At 40.5% G+C, this 17,736-nt stretch overlaps 2 protein-coding genes across 3 annotated transcripts; both read left to right on the top strand.

Moving 5' to 3' along the window:
- Positions 1 to 1,882: 1,882 nt before the first annotated feature.
- Positions 1,883 to 8,904, top strand: ppm1na (protein phosphatase, Mg2+/Mn2+ dependent, 1Na (putative)). 2 transcript variants are annotated; one of them, XM_022220767.2, is made up of 6 exons: positions 1,883 to 2,602; positions 3,826 to 4,397; positions 7,009 to 7,126; positions 7,218 to 7,332; positions 7,439 to 7,502; positions 8,685 to 8,904. In XM_022220767.2, exons 1-6 carry the CDS (start codon positions 2,197 to 2,199, stop codon positions 8,715 to 8,717), a joined length of 1,308 nt encoding a protein of 435 aa, XP_022076459.1. In that variant the 5' UTR covers positions 1,883 to 2,196; the 3' UTR covers positions 8,718 to 8,904. The 2 variants fall into 2 exon arrangements, with proteins under 2 accessions (XP_022076459.1, XP_051813744.1); XM_051957784.1 differs by lacking the exon at positions 7,439 to 7,502.
- Positions 8,905 to 12,698: 3,794 nt separating this feature from the next.
- si:dkey-202g17.3 (4F2 cell-surface antigen heavy chain) lies at positions 12,699 to 16,782 on the top strand. Its single transcript, XM_022220808.2, has 8 exons — positions 12,699 to 13,068; positions 14,273 to 14,437; positions 14,530 to 14,624; positions 14,707 to 14,784; positions 14,865 to 14,920; positions 15,013 to 15,208; positions 15,991 to 16,092; positions 16,350 to 16,782. Exons 1-8 carry the CDS (start codon positions 12,699 to 12,701, stop codon positions 16,725 to 16,727), a joined length of 1,440 nt encoding a protein of 479 aa, XP_022076500.1. The 3' UTR covers positions 16,728 to 16,782.
- The last annotated feature ends 954 nt before the right edge of the window (positions 16,783 to 17,736 follow it).

Genomic DNA, 17,736 nt, shown 5'->3' with positions numbered 1-17,736 from the left:
ACCATGCTAAAACAAGGCAGCCAGCAGGTGATCACTTCTGCTGTGATCCAGTTTCCGTGTGCATGTTCAGCCTAAGCTGGATAAATAAAGGTAAACAAACCTGCATCACCTGAAGCAACGCCAGCGGAGACCAGCAGCAGTTGATAAAAGGTTTACTGAAAGCAGGATGAGAACAAAGTGTCACACATATAGTCTCTAACACTATTAAACCGCAGGAGTCTCCACAAGGAACCGGGTCAGAAACTGGAAATACCCCAAAGCTAAATGGATTAAGAATCACAGCAGTCACGCCGGTACGAATCAGCAAGTCATATATAGAACAGGTGTCAATACATAACACAACACTGGAACTTCACACATTTATATTGAGTATTGTTTCACATTAGTACATATTTAACATTTTATTATTTTAAATTCTAATTCATTTATTTATTTAAAATTTCTAAATAATTTTTAAAATCTATTTGTGCTTTTTATGCATAGAAAAGCAATCTAGAATGCCTTTTTGTTGCTATAAACAGAAACTTGCGGTGCCTCGTGATATTTTAGAAAGACACGACTAAATCTCAAAATAACATGATTTGAGTTTTAGCTGACTCATAAAAGAAATTACATCGTGGGGTGTGCGGAAAAATGAGGGTATAATGACTTGGTCTGTAACTGCCTCGGTCGGTTAATTTGTTTGCTATTGTTTGTTTCTTTAACATGCTAGTTTAAACACATTTGACATATTTTGTGGTGTTAAAAATACCATTCCAGTCACAATGCTAAATTAGTCCTGAGGTAAAATGACTGTTTTTGTCAATGACGTCTGGTGGCTTTAGATAAAGTAACATGGAGGGATATTAAAGCTTTGGGTCCCCATTAGAAAGGGCTCCCTGGTATCAACAGAAACACAGAAAATATTGCAAATACAGTGCACACTTAAACAGATATTGATATATTTGGCTGGGCCTATTTTCAGATGACTAAAACGTATTTTGCTGATGACGCTGTCCACAGCAGTCCACTGCTTAGGCTCTGTGCTCCTCTAAATCTGAAGCAAACCAACTTGTGTATGCAATATACGAACTATAGATAAGTGCCTTACACAACGCCACTTAAAGGAAACTGAATTATCCCTCTAATTTTTCCAATAATCTGCTCTGGGGCAGTCTAGCTGTGCAGCACCGTGATCGACCAGTTACACACAACAACAGCTGGTAAACCCACTAATCTGACTTTATGATAAAGGCCTTAGTTTTCATTAAAAGGTAGATGCTCAAATTTCCATCTTTTCTAAGAAATGTAAGGATTTCTTTCTTATTCTTTACAAAACCTATTTCTAAAAAGGTATATTCCTGACTTGAGTTAGAGCAGTTAAACAGGGCTCACTCCCACTGATCATATAAACATCTGACATAAATAAAAGCTCCCAAAAAGCTATTAAACTTTGTTCTGTCAACTGCTGTTTTCAAAATCAAGAGTGAACTTTGACAGTTAATTTTGAATGTAAATTTTTACACAATGCTGGACAGTCTCTTATTCAAAATAAAAAAACGTGCAGCATTGGCAACACAGCCTTTTTGACCGCCTCTAAACTAATCAGCTAAATTCAGAATGAGGAAATGCATCTTGGATTCAAGATTCCATGTGTCAGAAACAAAATCCCCAAACAAACGTGCAGGACTGATCATGGGATCCCTCTGTGTTGTGTAAAATGTGATGCTCATAATCCACGCTTGTGTACAGACAGGTCATGTGTGCTAGTTGGGTGATAATCCAGCAGTGTCACTCAGACAGAGGGGGGCAGAGCAGAGGGATAAATCAACGGAAATAGATGGACCAATAGAAGTGTAGGGCTGATAGAGTGAGAGGGAAAAGAAGGGAGGGAGGGAGACGAAGGAACACAACCAGAGAGACACAGAGAAAGACACCTTATGGTCTTATATTGAGATAACAAAAAGGACAGAAGACGGATTCTCCAGCTAAGAAAATAGAAAAATGGCCCAGATATTATTTAACAGAAAACCAACTCAGTTTTTGGTTTGACAGGATCTTTTTCAAAGTCACTTGTTGTTTACGTGCTTTAGGTGCCAAAGCTAAACTGCTGCACTGGACCTGCTGAGGAAAACACAGGGCCGCAGGAGGGGCACCAGGAGGAGACGGGCGGCCGCCAGGTCCAGCAGGAAGCTCGAGCACCGACTCCGCGGCGTGATGAGGACGGCCAGGCGAGCCAGCAATGTGGAGGTGCCCTCCTTCCTCCGTCAGCTGGTCAAAGAGACTGAGAAGATGGTCACCTTCTTCTTCAAAGGAGGATCCAGGGAAACGGGCCCTGGAGAGGACGGCGATCTGGATGAGGACGACTCGATGCCGAGCCCCTACCTGGACCGACCCATCCTGGAGAAGCACGTGTCGGAGGGGGGGTCTGATTTGGGGGTGAACTATGCTGTGGCGAGCATGCAGGGCTGGAGGGCTCAGATGGAGGATGCTCACACCTGCATGCCCCAGCTGAGAGGAGAGCTGACGGACTGGGGATACTTTGCTGTTTTTGATGGACATGCAGGCACCACAGTGGCTCAGTACTGCGCCAGAAACCTGCTGGATCACATCCTGGCTACAGGTACAGGACGATCACTGACCAATAACATAAACCTAAATATTAAAGACAGTTTAGCATTTACATTCTGACTTTAGGCAACTGTATGGTAGCCTTAAATACTTAAGGTTGTTTGTTTGTAAGGAATGTATTTCCAGTTTTTTTATGAATTTAATACTATCACACAGACTTTAACTGCAACTGCAAGTCCATTTGGACCAAAGCATCTGACGCAATATAATCTCATGCAAGGTAGAACTAACTGGCACGTCAATTGTTTGAACAAGGTTTCCTAACACCTAGTGTTTGAACTTCTGGAAAATGAGTGGTCATCTTTGTACAGCCATGGCCATAAGTTTGGACACAAGTACCATGACGCTTGTGAATCTTAGAAAATACCACAAAATTGTCACTTACAATATAAATACCAGTCATAGCCATCAACCAAAATGTACAGATATTTCCAGTGCATAAATTTGATGTTTGACAGCAAATATTGACATTGGAAGATTAACTGCAAATTGTTGCACAAATATCTAATATTATGTTTTGGGAACAAAGTTGTTCCAATTGTCGGAATTTATTGATAATATTATATCCCTTGTTGATTTTGTTGACTAATTAAACTGGTGCTGTCAAAAAATATTAGTTATGTTCTGTAATAGACATCAAAACAGACATAGTAAGTCATGCTGTGTCCAAACTTATGGCCATGGCTGTACTGTACGTAAAAATAAAAATGGTACTGAATAACTATCATAAATTGTTCAAATAAATACTTTGAAAAGGAGGGAAATTGGCTTGTTTCACAAACACAACAAGCCTGATTAAGCTAGAGTGAGGGTAAAGGGGATGGGATTACCTAACATGCTACGTCAGAGCATAGAAGTGCATACTGAGAGATGAACACATACAGTATAATACCACAAAAAAAGAATTCTGGATTTTGTGACATATTGGAAATCCTTGAAAAAGACATCTCTCTTTGATTAAATAAATGTCAATCCAATGTGGCATCTCTGTAGTCAACAGCAATAGAAAATCTGACACATTGTGCTGTTTATGTTATTGACTCAACAGAGATGTTGTGGAGGTTTCGGTACTATGACTTTGCACAGTGCTATTGAATGTTAAACAAACTCAAGACAGTCCCCCAGTTTATATGGTACCAAATACATGATAATACCACAAACTAGTAGTGTGTAAATCTGCGTTAAGGTCAAATGTTTCTCTCTCGACTCCAACAGGTGGGATCAAAGCAAGCGAGGACCCCGACCAGGTGAAGGAGGGGATCCGTGAAGGCTTCCTCGACATCGACCGCCACATGCACAAACTGGCTCGCCAGGACAACTGGGACAGAAGCGGCTCGACGGCAGCCGGTGTCATGATCTCACCGCGCCACATTTACTTCATCAACTGTGGAGACTCGCGCACGCTGCTCTGCCACAATGGCCAGGTGGTCTTCTACACCGAAGACCACAAGCCCTTCAACCCCAGAGAAAAGGAGCGCATCCAGAATGCCGGCGGCTCGGTGACCCTGCAGAGAGTCAACGGCTCGCTGGCCGTCTCCAGAGCGCTGGGAGACTTTGACTTCAAAGAGGTGGACTGGAGGCCACAGACGGAGCAGCTGGTGTCGCCGGAGCCGGAAGTGTACGAGCTGGAGAGGACACCTGGAGATGAGTTCCTCATTCTGGCATGTGATGGCGTTTGGGACGCCATCGGGAATGAGGAACTGTGTGCGTTTGTGCGCAGTCGGCTGCAGGTGTGTGACGACCTGAGAGAGATCTGCACCCAAGTCATTGACCTCTGCCTCTATAAGGTGAGAAGTCAGGCCAGAATACTGTAGAAACATCCATGATAAAAGTGGTGTATTCTGATCCTGACAGACATAAATCCTTCATTTCTATGACTGGTCACAAACATGCCAGAACAGACTAGAGATGTTTAATGGAGAAAAACAGGAAGAAACTAATGATATAGCAATAACAATGCAACTACAAACAGCTTCATTATGACCATTATGTTCCATGGATACTGTTTGTATTCCATAGTTGAGTATAAAAGGCAACACTTAACATTTAACATTTAGGCATTTGCTCAATTAGAGTAAAAGGACAACCAGTAATGTTTTGTTTTAAATCAGCAACTATTTCACCAAAGATACAGATACGAATCTGTCCAGATATTTATTTCCATATTGGAGTGCTTTGGAGACTTTTTAACAAATACCAAAAAAGTCAAACAATTTGGTCCATTAATTAACTACACTGGGGTTCACCCAGATAATTTCATGTTTTCCATGAAAACTCACTTTTATTCATCTGCTAACATAATTACACAAGGGTTTTTTAAATCATCAATTAGCCTTTAAAAACCATTAGCTAGCACAATGTAGCATTAGAACACAGGAGTGATGGTTGCTGGAAATGTTCCTCTGTATCCCTATGTGGATATTCCATGAAAAATCAGCTGTTTCCAGCTAGAATAGTAAATTTACCACATTAGCAATACCTAGTCTGTATTTCTGATTAATGTAATGCTATCTTCATTGGAAAAACTGCTTTTCTTTCAAATATAAGGACATTTCTAAGTGACAACAAACTTTTGAACGACAGTGTAGTTCAGATATCGGCAACGATTGTGACGCTTCTAAAAAGATTTTTACACAAAAAGGCTAAAACAAATTTACTTGAATATTATGGGACTGTTTCTCAGGCTGAACATGCAATACACCAAGACCATACTTTTACCTGAGAAAATAATCTGCAGATAATCTTCACTAAAGTTAATAATAATCATCAGTAGCAGCACAAGAAACAAGCTTAAGATTTTCTGTTCTAACCACAACACAGGCAACAAGGTCTTCATTTGTGTCAGTTTAGTCAGTATTATAAAATCATAATACAACAAAAAAAACAAAGTATCCCATACAGATGGCCAAAAAAGTCATATTTTATCATTTTAATTTAAAGTGATTGTTTGTGGATATACAGAATGTGTTAACTGTCAGCGAATTAGCTCAAGACTCAGTTAATCTCTTGGTTTCCTAAATTTTCACAATTAGGACAGATTACAGCATAGGAGCTCACAAAAATGACACTGGAAAATATGCATTTAGCTGCATAAATCCCCACATATGTGTACATGCAGCTGTATCATCCTGTCGTCTTTGCTCAGCAGAACTTCTGCCAATTACTTCAAACTCAGTGGGCTTAACAATAAGCCACACCGTGTTCCAGCAGGTGGATTTGTCAATGGCAGGCTGTACTTTAAGAAGAGGGCGTGGTGGGCAGGGTCTCTCTGAGGAGGCAGTTATGTAAGAAGACTTCTCCTGCTCGCCTTCTCTTTCGAATCTGTCTGTCTAAACACTGACGAACCCTTTGCCCGCCCTATAAATAGCTGTATTAAGGCATCCTGGGACATGAGATACAGGAGGGGAGAAGAGCTGCACATGGTCGGGATTAGGGCTGAATGTGAGTGTGTTGACGGGAGCTTGTACATCAGCTCAGAGGCTTTATCCTGACCGTGATGGGCTGCTATTTATTTCACCTAAAAAGGCTTACTGTACCTTGTTCCAGTACACACTGAGCCGCGTTGCTCACAGCTCTGAGGTCACGGCCAATGGAGAGATGTTTATAACTGCAATATCTCACCCAGAGCGACAGGCTACAGTGGAGTGTTTGTAAATCATCAGCAACATAAACCTTTATGCATACTTCAGTGCAACATCAGAAGATATTATTAACTTATTGGAACACTAATTTGCTAATACATCAGCGTGTAAAGGTTCCCCTGATCAGCCAAAATATTATAAATCTGATCATATGACCCATAATATTTTCCAGTTGTTCTTCTAGTAGTGGAGAAAGCATTTGGATAAAGTAAAAACTACCAGCATTTCTGTGTAAAAAAATAGCATTTCAATGGTCCTGTATTCAAAATTCTACTAGAAAAAAAAGCACATTTTCAGTAAAATACACTTTGAAAGCGCAATTGTCAAATGTAAAATTGCCGATTATACATGCAGTATTGTGTTTCCAAATGGCATTTTGGGATAATAATTGAAACATTAAAAAAATCAACAATATCATTTTAGTATGTCTGTGGTTGTTGAGGTAGCACAAATTAAATGACTTTATTTTATAAACCTTCTGGTAGTTAGATCAACAGTATTACAACGTGACATCATTTATATGCTAATTACAGCTTTTGAAAATCAAAATTTGCAAACAAACAAACAAACAACTATCACTGTCAAATATATATTAAATATCAAATATCGAGCCCTGATTGTAGTGGGGTGAATTTATGAAGTAACATCAAAATATTCAAGTAAAGTAAAAGAACTTCAAGTGATGTGGAAAATGTACTTACCATAGCTGTTTCTTTCATTTCCACTTGTGTTAAACCTGCTCTGTCTCCCTCTGCAGGGCAGCTTGGATAACATCAGCATCATCCTTGTCTGCTTCCCTGGCGCCCCCCAGGTGTCCCAGGAGGCACTGCAGCAGGAGGCAGAGCTGGAGCAACAGATTGATATGAAAGTGGAAGGTGAGCTACTGCACAAATAAGCACACTACACCTTAGATCACTGCTCCCTCCCTGATTTATAATCCTATGGCTCGTCCATCTCCCTCCACAGAAATTCTCCAGATGATGCGGTCCAGAGAAGAGGACCCCGACCTTCTGTATGTGATTAAATTCCTGGCAGCTGAGGAGATGCCTGGACTCCCACCAGGAGGAGGCATCACCAGCAAGTGAGCCTTTAATCTCCGTAATACCGACCAGTTTACAGTAGGATAAAGGCTGAGGGATGAAACAAGAAATCGTTCTAATGTACGACCAATGTTTCTCTGTTTCCAGGCGAGACTGTATCATCTCAGCATATCAGAAACACGTCATGGCTCTGAGGAGTCAGGAGCCGATGGTAAGAGCTGTTTAATTAGGGAAGCAACTCATGCTAATACGGAGATTTATCCTGTTACACCAAGTTTCATTTGAACGTAGGATTTCTTTTGACATTTATTGCACTATAAGTCATGACCTCTGACTTTTTAAAGTACAAAAAATAAGTTGAAAAAATAATTTGATTATTTTCTCTGATCTAATAACTGTTAGAACTTAAAAACAACCAACATTGGCAGGTTGACATAAAATGAATTGAAAACCATTTTGATCATTGATGATGTGTAATTTTTCAAGAAAAATACACACATGACGAAGTACAAGCTTCTAAATCATGCAATTTTTTAGCTTTTCTTAATTTTTTAGGATAGTACATTCATGATGTTGCAGCCAAACTGTGAAAAATGCACATTTCAGCTTCCCAAAAGCAAAACCCTAAATGCGCTTTTGTTTTAAAAGCTATTTGGTATTTCAAGAACAAAGCTGCAAATTCATAGCCTAGCCGCGCTGGACCCAGGTCTGAAGACACAAGGGTCTAGGAACTCTCGACAGGGAGGGAGGCGGGCTAAAAGGTTGTCTTTCAAATCACTCTGTAGCAATTGGGTAGGTATACAACCAATCAGGGCAACGAATAGGCTGACGTAGTTCCTGGAGCGCCGGAAATCAGAGGATGCGGTAGTTCGGTGAAGCCTTATTTATACAGTCAATGGGTGAAGCTCAAGTATATTACAGACATGTTAACAGAAAGATTATTCAGAGTCGGTGCTAATGGAGCTCAACGACTGTTGTCGTTTTTGTTGTCGACCCTGGCAGAGAATTAAATTCGTTGCCGTGGGTTGTCTAGCGCGGCTAGGCTAGTTGTTTCCGGTTGTTTCTGTCAGAATCGTCGCGCCTCTGTCGTCACTTAGTTACGCCGCCTTCTGACTCTACACTTCATGGTGATTCGTCGGCCAGTTTTAGGAGCATCCAACCTCGAGGCTTACCGAGGGTAACTAGACCCACCCTGGCAGAGAATTAAATTTGTTGCCGTGGGTTGTCTAGTGCGGCTAGGCTAGCAAATTCATACATGTGAGAAGCTGGAACCCAATTTATTTTTAATTCATAAACTTACAAAAACACTTGTTGTACTGTAAAGCTGTAAAATAAAGCTACATGTAGAAAGACAAGCAGTTCAAACGCGCCATCTTGTCTTGTGGCATTTCAGGACATCGAAGGATCAGAGGAGGACTCCAACTAAAGACGTTACCGTGGAAACCAACTCAACAACAGCCTCACCATCTCCACGGAGACCAAGATGCTTAAATGAGAAACTTTACATTTTAGATGAGCACCAGGCTAAGGACAGTTCCTCATGTAATATATTCTCCTTGAGTATGGCCATAAATATTTGCTTCCTGGTCGATTAAACTGAAATTTGGATGAAATAGTTGCTGTGTTGTTTTGTAATGTTTGGACTCCATCTTCAGATATGATTTATTATTTGATGGGAACTATTTAATAATATTTATGTAATGCTTAGTGAGACAACGATAGATGTCTACAATACGCTGGAGGCTTCTGTCTCCATTTACAACACTTTGTGATAGTGTATACAAACTGAACATAAAGATAACAAGCGACCTGACAGCCCGCTTTCTAAAGCAATGCATCATGCAAAGCTAGAGCAGCTGGACAACAACTTTGATTTCATTTGCGCTCCACGTGTGGCTGCATGTGCATCAGAGAGTCTCGTGACTGATCGCAGCATCTCTCGGCAAATAATTAGTTTGCACAACGCTGTCAGGGAGCAAAGGTGACACGAATGACAAACACTTGTTAGAGCAACACAGATGTTTGTCAGGAGAGAAGAAAGCCAGAGGGCGAGACACAAAAGGATGAAGAATGCAGGAGAGAGCTGGAGAACAACATGGAGGGGGCTTGGAGGACCGAGAAGGATAAAAATGTTCCCAGGAATTAGCACACGAGTCTCATTAAACGTGAACCCTGCAGCGCTTTGGCGGGGATGTGTGATATGCTACGTCACCGCGTGATTCAGAAGTTGTTGTCTTGAAAGAAATTTTATAGCAAACAGATCCATACAGGCAGACTGAGCTCACCGATAGCAGAGTTTGTGCCACTGTGCTACTATAGAGACGCAACTGTGCCGTAATACTTTACGATGTTATATTTGTGACATTAGGAGTTGCTTATTTTGAATGCATTTATAAGCATTGTAATGCTTCAAATAACTGATTACAGATTATTCTGTTGAGTAGTTTCTCAATTAATCTTTTTTTTAACAATAAAATGTCAGAAAACATTGCTGCTTATCACAAATTTTAATGCCCATCGTCAATTTTGAATCGTTTGTTCTTTCCAACCAACAGCCCAGTTTAGTGATTCAGACAAAGAAACAGGCTAAAGTTTGGCATGCCAGCTTAAAAGTGGCTGAATCTATTACAAAAGTGGTTGCTGATTAATTTTCTGTCATTTTAGCTCGGATTCACTCTCCAGCATATGCCAAAAAAAAGGAGGCCAAGAGGTTTGGCAAGAAATACAACAATAGAGTATATATTAATCTCATTATATACCAGTATCTTGAAATTAAAGTGTCAAGGACCCTAAATACACAATCTGAAAGCTACAAAAGATAAAGATAATCTCCTCTAAATCATCCAGCTTTTGCTCACTTAGCCTGTCCCCGTTTCAATACAACTCCAAACTAAAGCCAAACTAACATGAGGGGCTTCAGAGCGCCTGTTTTACAGTCACGGGTTCTTCAGAATGTGTTGTGAGAGTGTGGTGAGCCTCGGCACCTCTGTATTAATTGACCGAGGGGAGTTTTTATTGGACAGCGCCTCCTTCTCACCTCCTCGGTCCTGACAGGCAGAATTACTCAAATACTCAGGACAGCTCTGCTCAGCTGGGATCACTTGTGGACACAGATAAAGAAAAAGAACTCAGAGCTGAAGAAAAGGCAACAAAGGGAGTCAGGAAATTGTGAGTAATGACTGAGTTTCTGTCGTGTCTAAGTACGCTGCATAAGTGGTTAGTGTTGCCCCACGGCTGGTAGGTTTGAACCTGAACTGGACAACTGGAGCCTCTCGGTGTGGAGTTCGCCAGAGTTTCCCTGAGCTGCTGCAGTTTCTTCTCGCAGTTCACAGCTGCAGCAGCAACATAAGCAGCTGTTTACAGCCTAACAGCTGCCAGAGGGCCCCTAAACCCGCAACTGCTCTCAGGTAAAGCTTGTAAATGTCAATATTTCATAGGAACTAATAGAAAAGTTTACGCACTTTTGTCATTTTTATAACAGGGGTAATTTATATGCACTTCTTCCTACATGAATGTTTTCTTGGCCAAGAGAGCTGCAGGTAGAGGTCACAAATACCAAGGGAAATAGGAAAATAGAGCCATAAAGTGGGGAAAAAAGAAAGAGAGTACAACCAAAGCAGATATCAGACTGAAATATTTGCAATAAGCCAATACAAGAAGTAGAAAATGCAATAAATATAATCTATAGTAGCACATTCAAGTTATCAGTGAGCATAAAATCTGCTTGATTATCTTTAAAGGCACAATTAAATCTCATTCTGCTTGTTTGTATACTCACATAAAACATAATTATTACAGCGAAACAGAGTTTTTCTAAAAAAATCCTCTTTGTACTTCTAGTGTTTCCTCGCTGCATCACAATTTAAGGTGGAAATTTGTCATGAGAAGTTCCCTGCACTGTAAAACATCATGAAGGAAATTAGTCAAATCAACTCATATTTGGTGTTCACAGTACAACCTAAAACCTGAAGTTTTTGCAAGGCCAGACTTAATCTAAGTTGAATGAATGAGCAGCTAAGAGTTCACTCACTCATTGAATTAAGTTAATAAAAAAAACTAAACCAGCATATGAGCAGACTTCCCAGGATGCATTGCTAGAGAACTGAAACTCCCCAGAGACTTTTTGTAGTTTGAGAACCAGACATGGTGGGAACTGAGTGTTAATACATGATAAATTAAGTTCAAGTTGTTTCTTTTCATAATGATAAAGACTATTTTAACCATGACAAAATGTCTTTGATATCTAAGGGTGCAAGTTCTCTTTTAAAAATAAAAACGAAGCAAGTCTTGTACGCTTTGTCTGTGTGACTAGTGGTTCAAGTTAAGATACTGAGTTTATTGAACTTGTTTTCTCAAGATCAGGTGATTCAGCTCAGCTAGTTTCACACTTTCACAGCTAATAAGTTGACTTTAAATGAATCATTCACCTGAAATGCAGTTAACGGACATTTTTAAGGCAGCGGGGAAACTTACATTACTAAGCTGGATGAATTTAGAACAGCGCTCGATTTAGACGGTCGCCAGGTCGCCGCGAGCGCCGGGAATCATGGGAGGTTGATGACATCATACAAAGTGGCTGCCTCCATGAAGAAAACAGGATAGGCGGTTCAGCTCGATCGAGCGCTCAATTTAGACGGTCGCCAGGTCGCCATTTGCGACGTTTTTAGTCGCAAATGGCGACCTGGCAACCGTCTAAATCGAGTGCTGTTAGAAGAATTTACAGAGTAGCTTTTGAAGGTGCAGACTCCTGACGCTTCATTTTAGTCTCAGCTGAACTTTAAAATGCATTTAGGGAATGAGAGGTGTGGAAGCTCATTTTTTTTATTGTTTAGCTAATTAGAAGGTGGTCGTTATTAAATTTGGATGGTTATTTAGATGATATTTTAGTGATATCCAGCCTTTTTTTTTTTTTTAGCAATAAGTGTTTGTTTCCAAAATAAATAATTATGGAATTTGTAAAGATGTAATCATAATGAGCATAAAAAAACATCATTTTTTAAACTTTTCATAAAAATGCATGTAAGATATATCCCATGGACTTCAAAAGTCCTTCAGTTATATATTGTCCCAGCTGTTCTCCTGGTGTTTCTATATATGTTGCTGCATCACTGCACATTTCCCTGTGGGATGAATGAAAAGCTGATCTTATCTTATTGTGCCAACAGTTGAAGGTCTGCTATTACTTTGTTTGAGGTGAGGGATAGAAACAGGATTGGTCACCTGACCTGTATTATGTCAAAGTGGCTGATTTCTGAAATTAAAGCATGTGTGTGAAGCAGGTAGGAGCAGATCTGCTGCTTCCATCTGATCCTGAAACAGACTAAACAAACAAACGCTGCTGCAGCTTGAGCGTCTGCATGTTGTGATTAAATCCCTCAATCTGTGTCACCAAATACAGTCGACCGAGATGCCGCTGAACGCAGGAGACACCGGCTACGGCAGCGTGCCAAGCCCCAGGCTGCAGGGCGCCGCGGGCGGCTCTGAGGCGGCCCCGCTGCTCATCCCGGAGCCGGAGCCAGAGTCCGGCCGGCAGTGGGAGCCCATGAGCCGGCGGGAGCTGGAAGTGATCGCCGGTGGCCCTGGGTGGAGGAAAGTGCGGTGTTACCTGGTGCTGCTGTTCTGGTTGACCTGGGTGTCCATGCTCGCCGTCTCCATCGCCATCATCACGATCAGCCCCCGGCCGGTGGTGACTCCGCTCCGCTGGTGGCAGAAGTCTCTGTTCTACCAGCTGGAGCCGGAGCTGCTGCTGGAGGCCCGAGGGTCAGAGGGCATCAGTGGTAAGACTGAAGGAGACAACACTGGAACCTGACCACTGCTGACCTGCATTATTTTAGATTTGGGGGAAATGTGCCTTATCTCCACAAAAGAAAAGTTTGCATATGCATCTGCAATCTTAATGCACAACCTCATTAGAATATCTGCCTTCTGCTGGTCAGGAGGTATAAAAACGTTAATACTCAGGATGTCCACTGTAAAATATGAATGTTTTTCTTCCCCCCACAATTTGCTATCATTTTTCCAAATTTTCTCAGTTTTGTTAAATTCCACATAATAACTGCTCCAATCACAGAAACATATTTTTCCACTAAGGCCAATTGCAATTCTTTTACAATACTTAGTCATGAAATTACACTATTTGCATCAGCAAAAAAAAACAAAAAACAAATAAATAAAATTTACAGCTATGTAACATTATTGCCATGGTTTGCAAGAAACCTGTGTATTTTAAGGACAGAAAAGTGGTTAAATAAATACTACCTTTAGTTATTGTACATATATTCAGATTCAGATTCAGATTCAGATAAACTTTATTTATCCCCGAGGGGCAATTAAGGGATAGACTCCAGACCCCCCATGACCCTAGTGAGGATAAAGCGGTTCATAGAGAATGGATGGATGGATCTAGTAAAGTTACAGAAATAAAGCATTCATTTGCACATTGACTGGGAGAAAAAGAAGAAGAAAAACAGTCCAAAACTGTAAATGTCATCCACATCCACAATCTATACTTTGACAAATAATTATTTGTTCTTTACAATGTTTGATTGTAAAATGACACTACTATCTATTTATTTAAATCAGCAAAACTTTTAATATTCTAATAAAACAAGTCTAGTGTGAGGTCTAACATGAGTTGAAATAAACCTCTGAATATTATCAACACATAAGCAAACAAAAAGTAGAATAAAAGAATTTGCATCACCTCAGTAACTGTGATAATATATTTGGTAATCAACACAAAGAAGTGGCACTAGCAGACTGTGGGATAGCAAATACTTGCAACAAAGAGATTAAGAGAGCACTGGAATTGTATTTACTTTAAACACTTTGAGGCTCTTTTATTATCCAAAACCATTACCTTTTGCACACAGTACAAAAAAATAACAACATGAATAGAAACTAAAAGTTGGACTGAAACAAAAAGCTGATCCCAGTGACATTCTGATTAAATGTCAGTAACTCTGTTTGATTTCTCTGAAGCTGTGTGCGAGCAGCTTCCTTTCCTCAGGTCTTTGGGTGTCGGAGCTCTTATCTTGGAGGGTCTGTTTAAAAGGGAAGCATCTCCTTTAAACCTCACTGCTGTTGGCAGAAACTTGGATACAGAGACTCAGATCCAACATCTGCTATTAGACAGCAACAAAGCAGGCGAGTAAATGACTTCTTTTTGACAATTGACCCGCAGAACTGGATTTGTCCTGCATTGTAGCTCATTATTTGGATTCTTGATGGTCTTGCAGGTGTCAAAGTGGTGTTAGACTTCTGTGAACTGGATCTGTCGGGACATCAGGACGCAACAAGAAACTCACACGAGCCGTCAAACTTTTCAGCTTCAGTGAAGGTAAAAGCCGCTCTCTGGTCATGCAGCTTTTGTACTGATGCTGGCTTTCTCAAAATGTGACTTTTTCCCCTCACAGCATGCACTCAGGTACTGGTTGGAGAAAGGTGTAGCCGGTTTTGCAATCTGTGACACCGATGCAGCATATTCAGAAAAGGTAAATAATATGTTTTGAATTTTTGCTACAAGCAGAGTTTCCATGAGCTTAATTTTCCCAATGAAACCTTTACGTTTCAGACTCTGCTGGAGTGGAGAGGCATCTTCAGGGAGTTCAGCACTGAGGAGGAGGAAAGGTAGAGCTATACATGCAGATGTTGATAGATTATTTTTTACATTTAGTGACACATCAGAGTTTTACTGCGATATTACCTGTGTGTCAATTCAGGATTATGGTGGTGAAACAGACGGCAGACGTTCTTCGTCCACTGAACAACTCCGGCCAGATCAACGCCACAATGGTGGATGTGGTCATGAGGTCCATTCTGCCGTATTCACATCACATCCTGTCCACTCAGGAAGTGGCCGACGCGGTACAGAAACATCTGCAAACACCAGAGGGAGATGTGTGGCCCATTTGGACTGTAAGATACACGTCTCAGACATAGAAAACATAACTCAATGTGCAATAAATTAGTCACAATTAAGAAATAGGTGGCATTTACAGGGGAGATGTAAAATGGTAATATGAATAAGTCACTATCGATATTCAGTCAAGATTTACACTACATGCTTTTACATTAAGAGTGAAACTTTGCCACATTAAGACAGAAATTTGACTACATATCTGCTTTCTTTTGTGTCTTAGAAAATATAATCTGTACAGTTTGAATGCTAAAATATCCTGAATCACTTGAATAGGACTTTATTGCTTAGTGAATTATGTATAATGTGTTTTGGACATTTGTCTACGTATTGTCTACTATGAAAGCTGAGATGAGACTTTCTAAGACACAAAGGAAAGCAGAAAAGAAATCAATCAAGGCTTTATTAATATCTGACAAATGTATGTATAAATTTTGACAGAGTTTAATTTTTAAACTGCAGAATATATTGTGTGTAAATATTGACTGAGAACTGATAGTGACTGATTTATAGTATAATTTCACACCCTTCTCTGGAAATGCCACAAATTTCTGACCAATTTTACTCATGTAAAAGCACTTTAAGTTAAATATACGTCAGTGTGTTTTTGTTGTTTCTTTGACTGACAAGTAGGTCAGTTTACTGAGATTTAAGAGTTGTGAAAGTTCAGGAATTTCTTATCACTGTATACTAATTGCTATAGCTTTTGGTGAACAACTCGTTAACAATATAGTTTCACAGCTCTTCGGCATTGTTATACATCTGCAATGTTTTTCTACAGGTTGGAGGTAAAGCATCTCATGACTTGAAGAAGCTCCTCATGGTGCTGATGATGACTCTGCCAGGATCGCCTGCGGTCCATGAACAGATCAACCAAACACAGGTAGAGCCTTGTCCGGATATTAGAATCCATTAGTCATTCATTTTTAAAAGCTGATGATGCCAAATAAATTCTACACAACACGAGTGTCTAAAAATGGACGGGGAGCCAGATGATCTATCAGACAGCCTGGCAGTGAGTAATAAAACCAGCTGTTGCTTTAGAAGGCTCTGAATGCATCCTGTGCTCTGACTTATTGAACAAATGAATGTGCAAGTTATATTTAACGCTCCCACGTGTGTCCAACATCCGTCCCTCAGGACAAGCGTTCATCTGCAGCTCTCTTCACCTCCCTGAGCCGCTCCAGATCCAGAGAAGAAGCTCTCCTGTACGGCAGCTTCACCTTCCTCCCCTTCAACACCTCCTCCACCTCAAACTCCACTTTCTCCTCTCCATCGTCTCCTCCAGTCCTGGCCTTCCTACGCTCCTGGGGTTGCGTCCATTTCCTCGTTCTGCTCAACATCGGCCCTGAGGTTCACCCTCTGGACCCTAACTGGGCCTCGAACCTGCCTGAAGCTGGAGTGTTTGTGACCAGCACAGGGATGGATCGCTTGGGCTCTACGTCTCTGTACACACTTCAACTGCAGCCACATGAAGCCATCGTGATCAAACTGTTCAAGGAAGGAAGCTACTCGTAGAGCTTCTGTGGGATTTGAGTTTTCCTCTCGCAGACAGACAAATATCTGGCATAATTATTTTTAAACGGTCTGACTGATATATGCTCAGTGGTCACCTAAAATAAAAGAATGATTTGATGTGGTATCGTGCTGTCAGGATGGTGCGTCCCTCAGTGTACTCACAGATATATAAATGGATATATGCTTTATTTATAGTGTAATCTCTCCATTCATAAATTATGCAGAGAAAAGCTGAGGAAACCATTTTAAAGTGCTCATATAGGCTGAGCATAAAGCATGTCTGTGGACTAAATAATTAAAGACATTATGGGCATATATAGATTTCGGATCAAGTTACAAAAAAAATTACAGGATTAAATCATTTTACATGTAAACGGACTCTAGTCATGATTTCGGACATTTTTCATGCAGTGTGTGTGTGTGCATGAATTGCAAAACAAGAAACAGTTCCACAGTATTTTGACTGATTACCACAAAAGCTTTGGGGTTTTTGTGTATTTTCAGTTCCAGGTATGCTTTATATTTTAAACTAAATGTTCACCCAAGCTTATAGTTCAGTTTGTGTTGGGTAAGACCACTGGAATAGCTGCTAAATAAAGACTAGAACAAACAGAAGAACTTTTCCTTGATGTAAAAACAATGAGAGTCAATGGAAACAATTTCATCCTAATCAAGGAATTTCATCTCATGGTTAATTTGTATGATGTCCTTCCTCCAAACACATGGTTGGTTATTATTATTACTGCTCCATGTTGTTGCACTTAGTCACTTATCTCAGTGGCTGATCAATCTAACCACACTGAGCCACATCCGGATTCCTCTGGTGTGTGATCTGTTTCTCCCTTGGGTGATGATTTGTTGAGCAATTCCAGCCTGGGAGGCAAATGAAGGTGTGTAGTGATTTATAGCACTTCAAGTTAATTCCTTCTGCCAATTAATTTAATTGTCATTGAAGAGCAGTTGCAGTAAAAACTATGATTCAGAATTGCTCATGCAGTTTTGGTAGCGT

The sequence above is a fragment of the Acanthochromis polyacanthus genome, chromosome 13, assembly GCF_021347895.1.
Source record: "Acanthochromis polyacanthus isolate Apoly-LR-REF ecotype Palm Island chromosome 13, KAUST_Apoly_ChrSc, whole genome shotgun sequence".
Taxonomy (NCBI): Eukaryota; Metazoa; Chordata; class Actinopteri; family Pomacentridae; genus Acanthochromis; species Acanthochromis polyacanthus.
This window is presented reverse-complemented; position numbering and strand designations above follow the sequence as displayed.

Excerpts from the sequence above, each read along its gene's own strand:
- ppm1na (XM_051957784.1), top strand. The coding sequence starts at position 2,197 with ATGAGGACGGCCAGGCGAGCCAGCAATGTGGAGGTGCCCTCCTTCCTC. Across the intron at positions 4,398-7,008 it reads TTGACCTCTGCCTCTATAAG|GGCAGCTTGGATAACATCAG; the intron begins GTGAGAAGTCAG and ends CTCCCTCTGCAG. Across the intron at positions 7,333-8,684 it reads GGAGGAGGCATCACCAGCAA|GACATCGAAGGATCAGAGGA; the intron begins GTGAGCCTTTAA and ends GTGGCATTTCAG.
- si:dkey-202g17.3 (XM_022220808.2), top strand. The coding sequence starts at position 12,699 with ATGCCGCTGAACGCAGGAGACACCGGCTACGGCAGCGTGCCAAGCCCC. Across the intron at positions 14,921-15,012 it reads AGCACTGAGGAGGAGGAAAG|GATTATGGTGGTGAAACAGA; the intron begins GTAGAGCTATAC and ends GTGTCAATTCAG. Across the intron at positions 15,209-15,990 it reads ATGTGTGGCCCATTTGGACT|GTTGGAGGTAAAGCATCTCA; the intron begins GTAAGATACACG and ends GTTTTTCTACAG.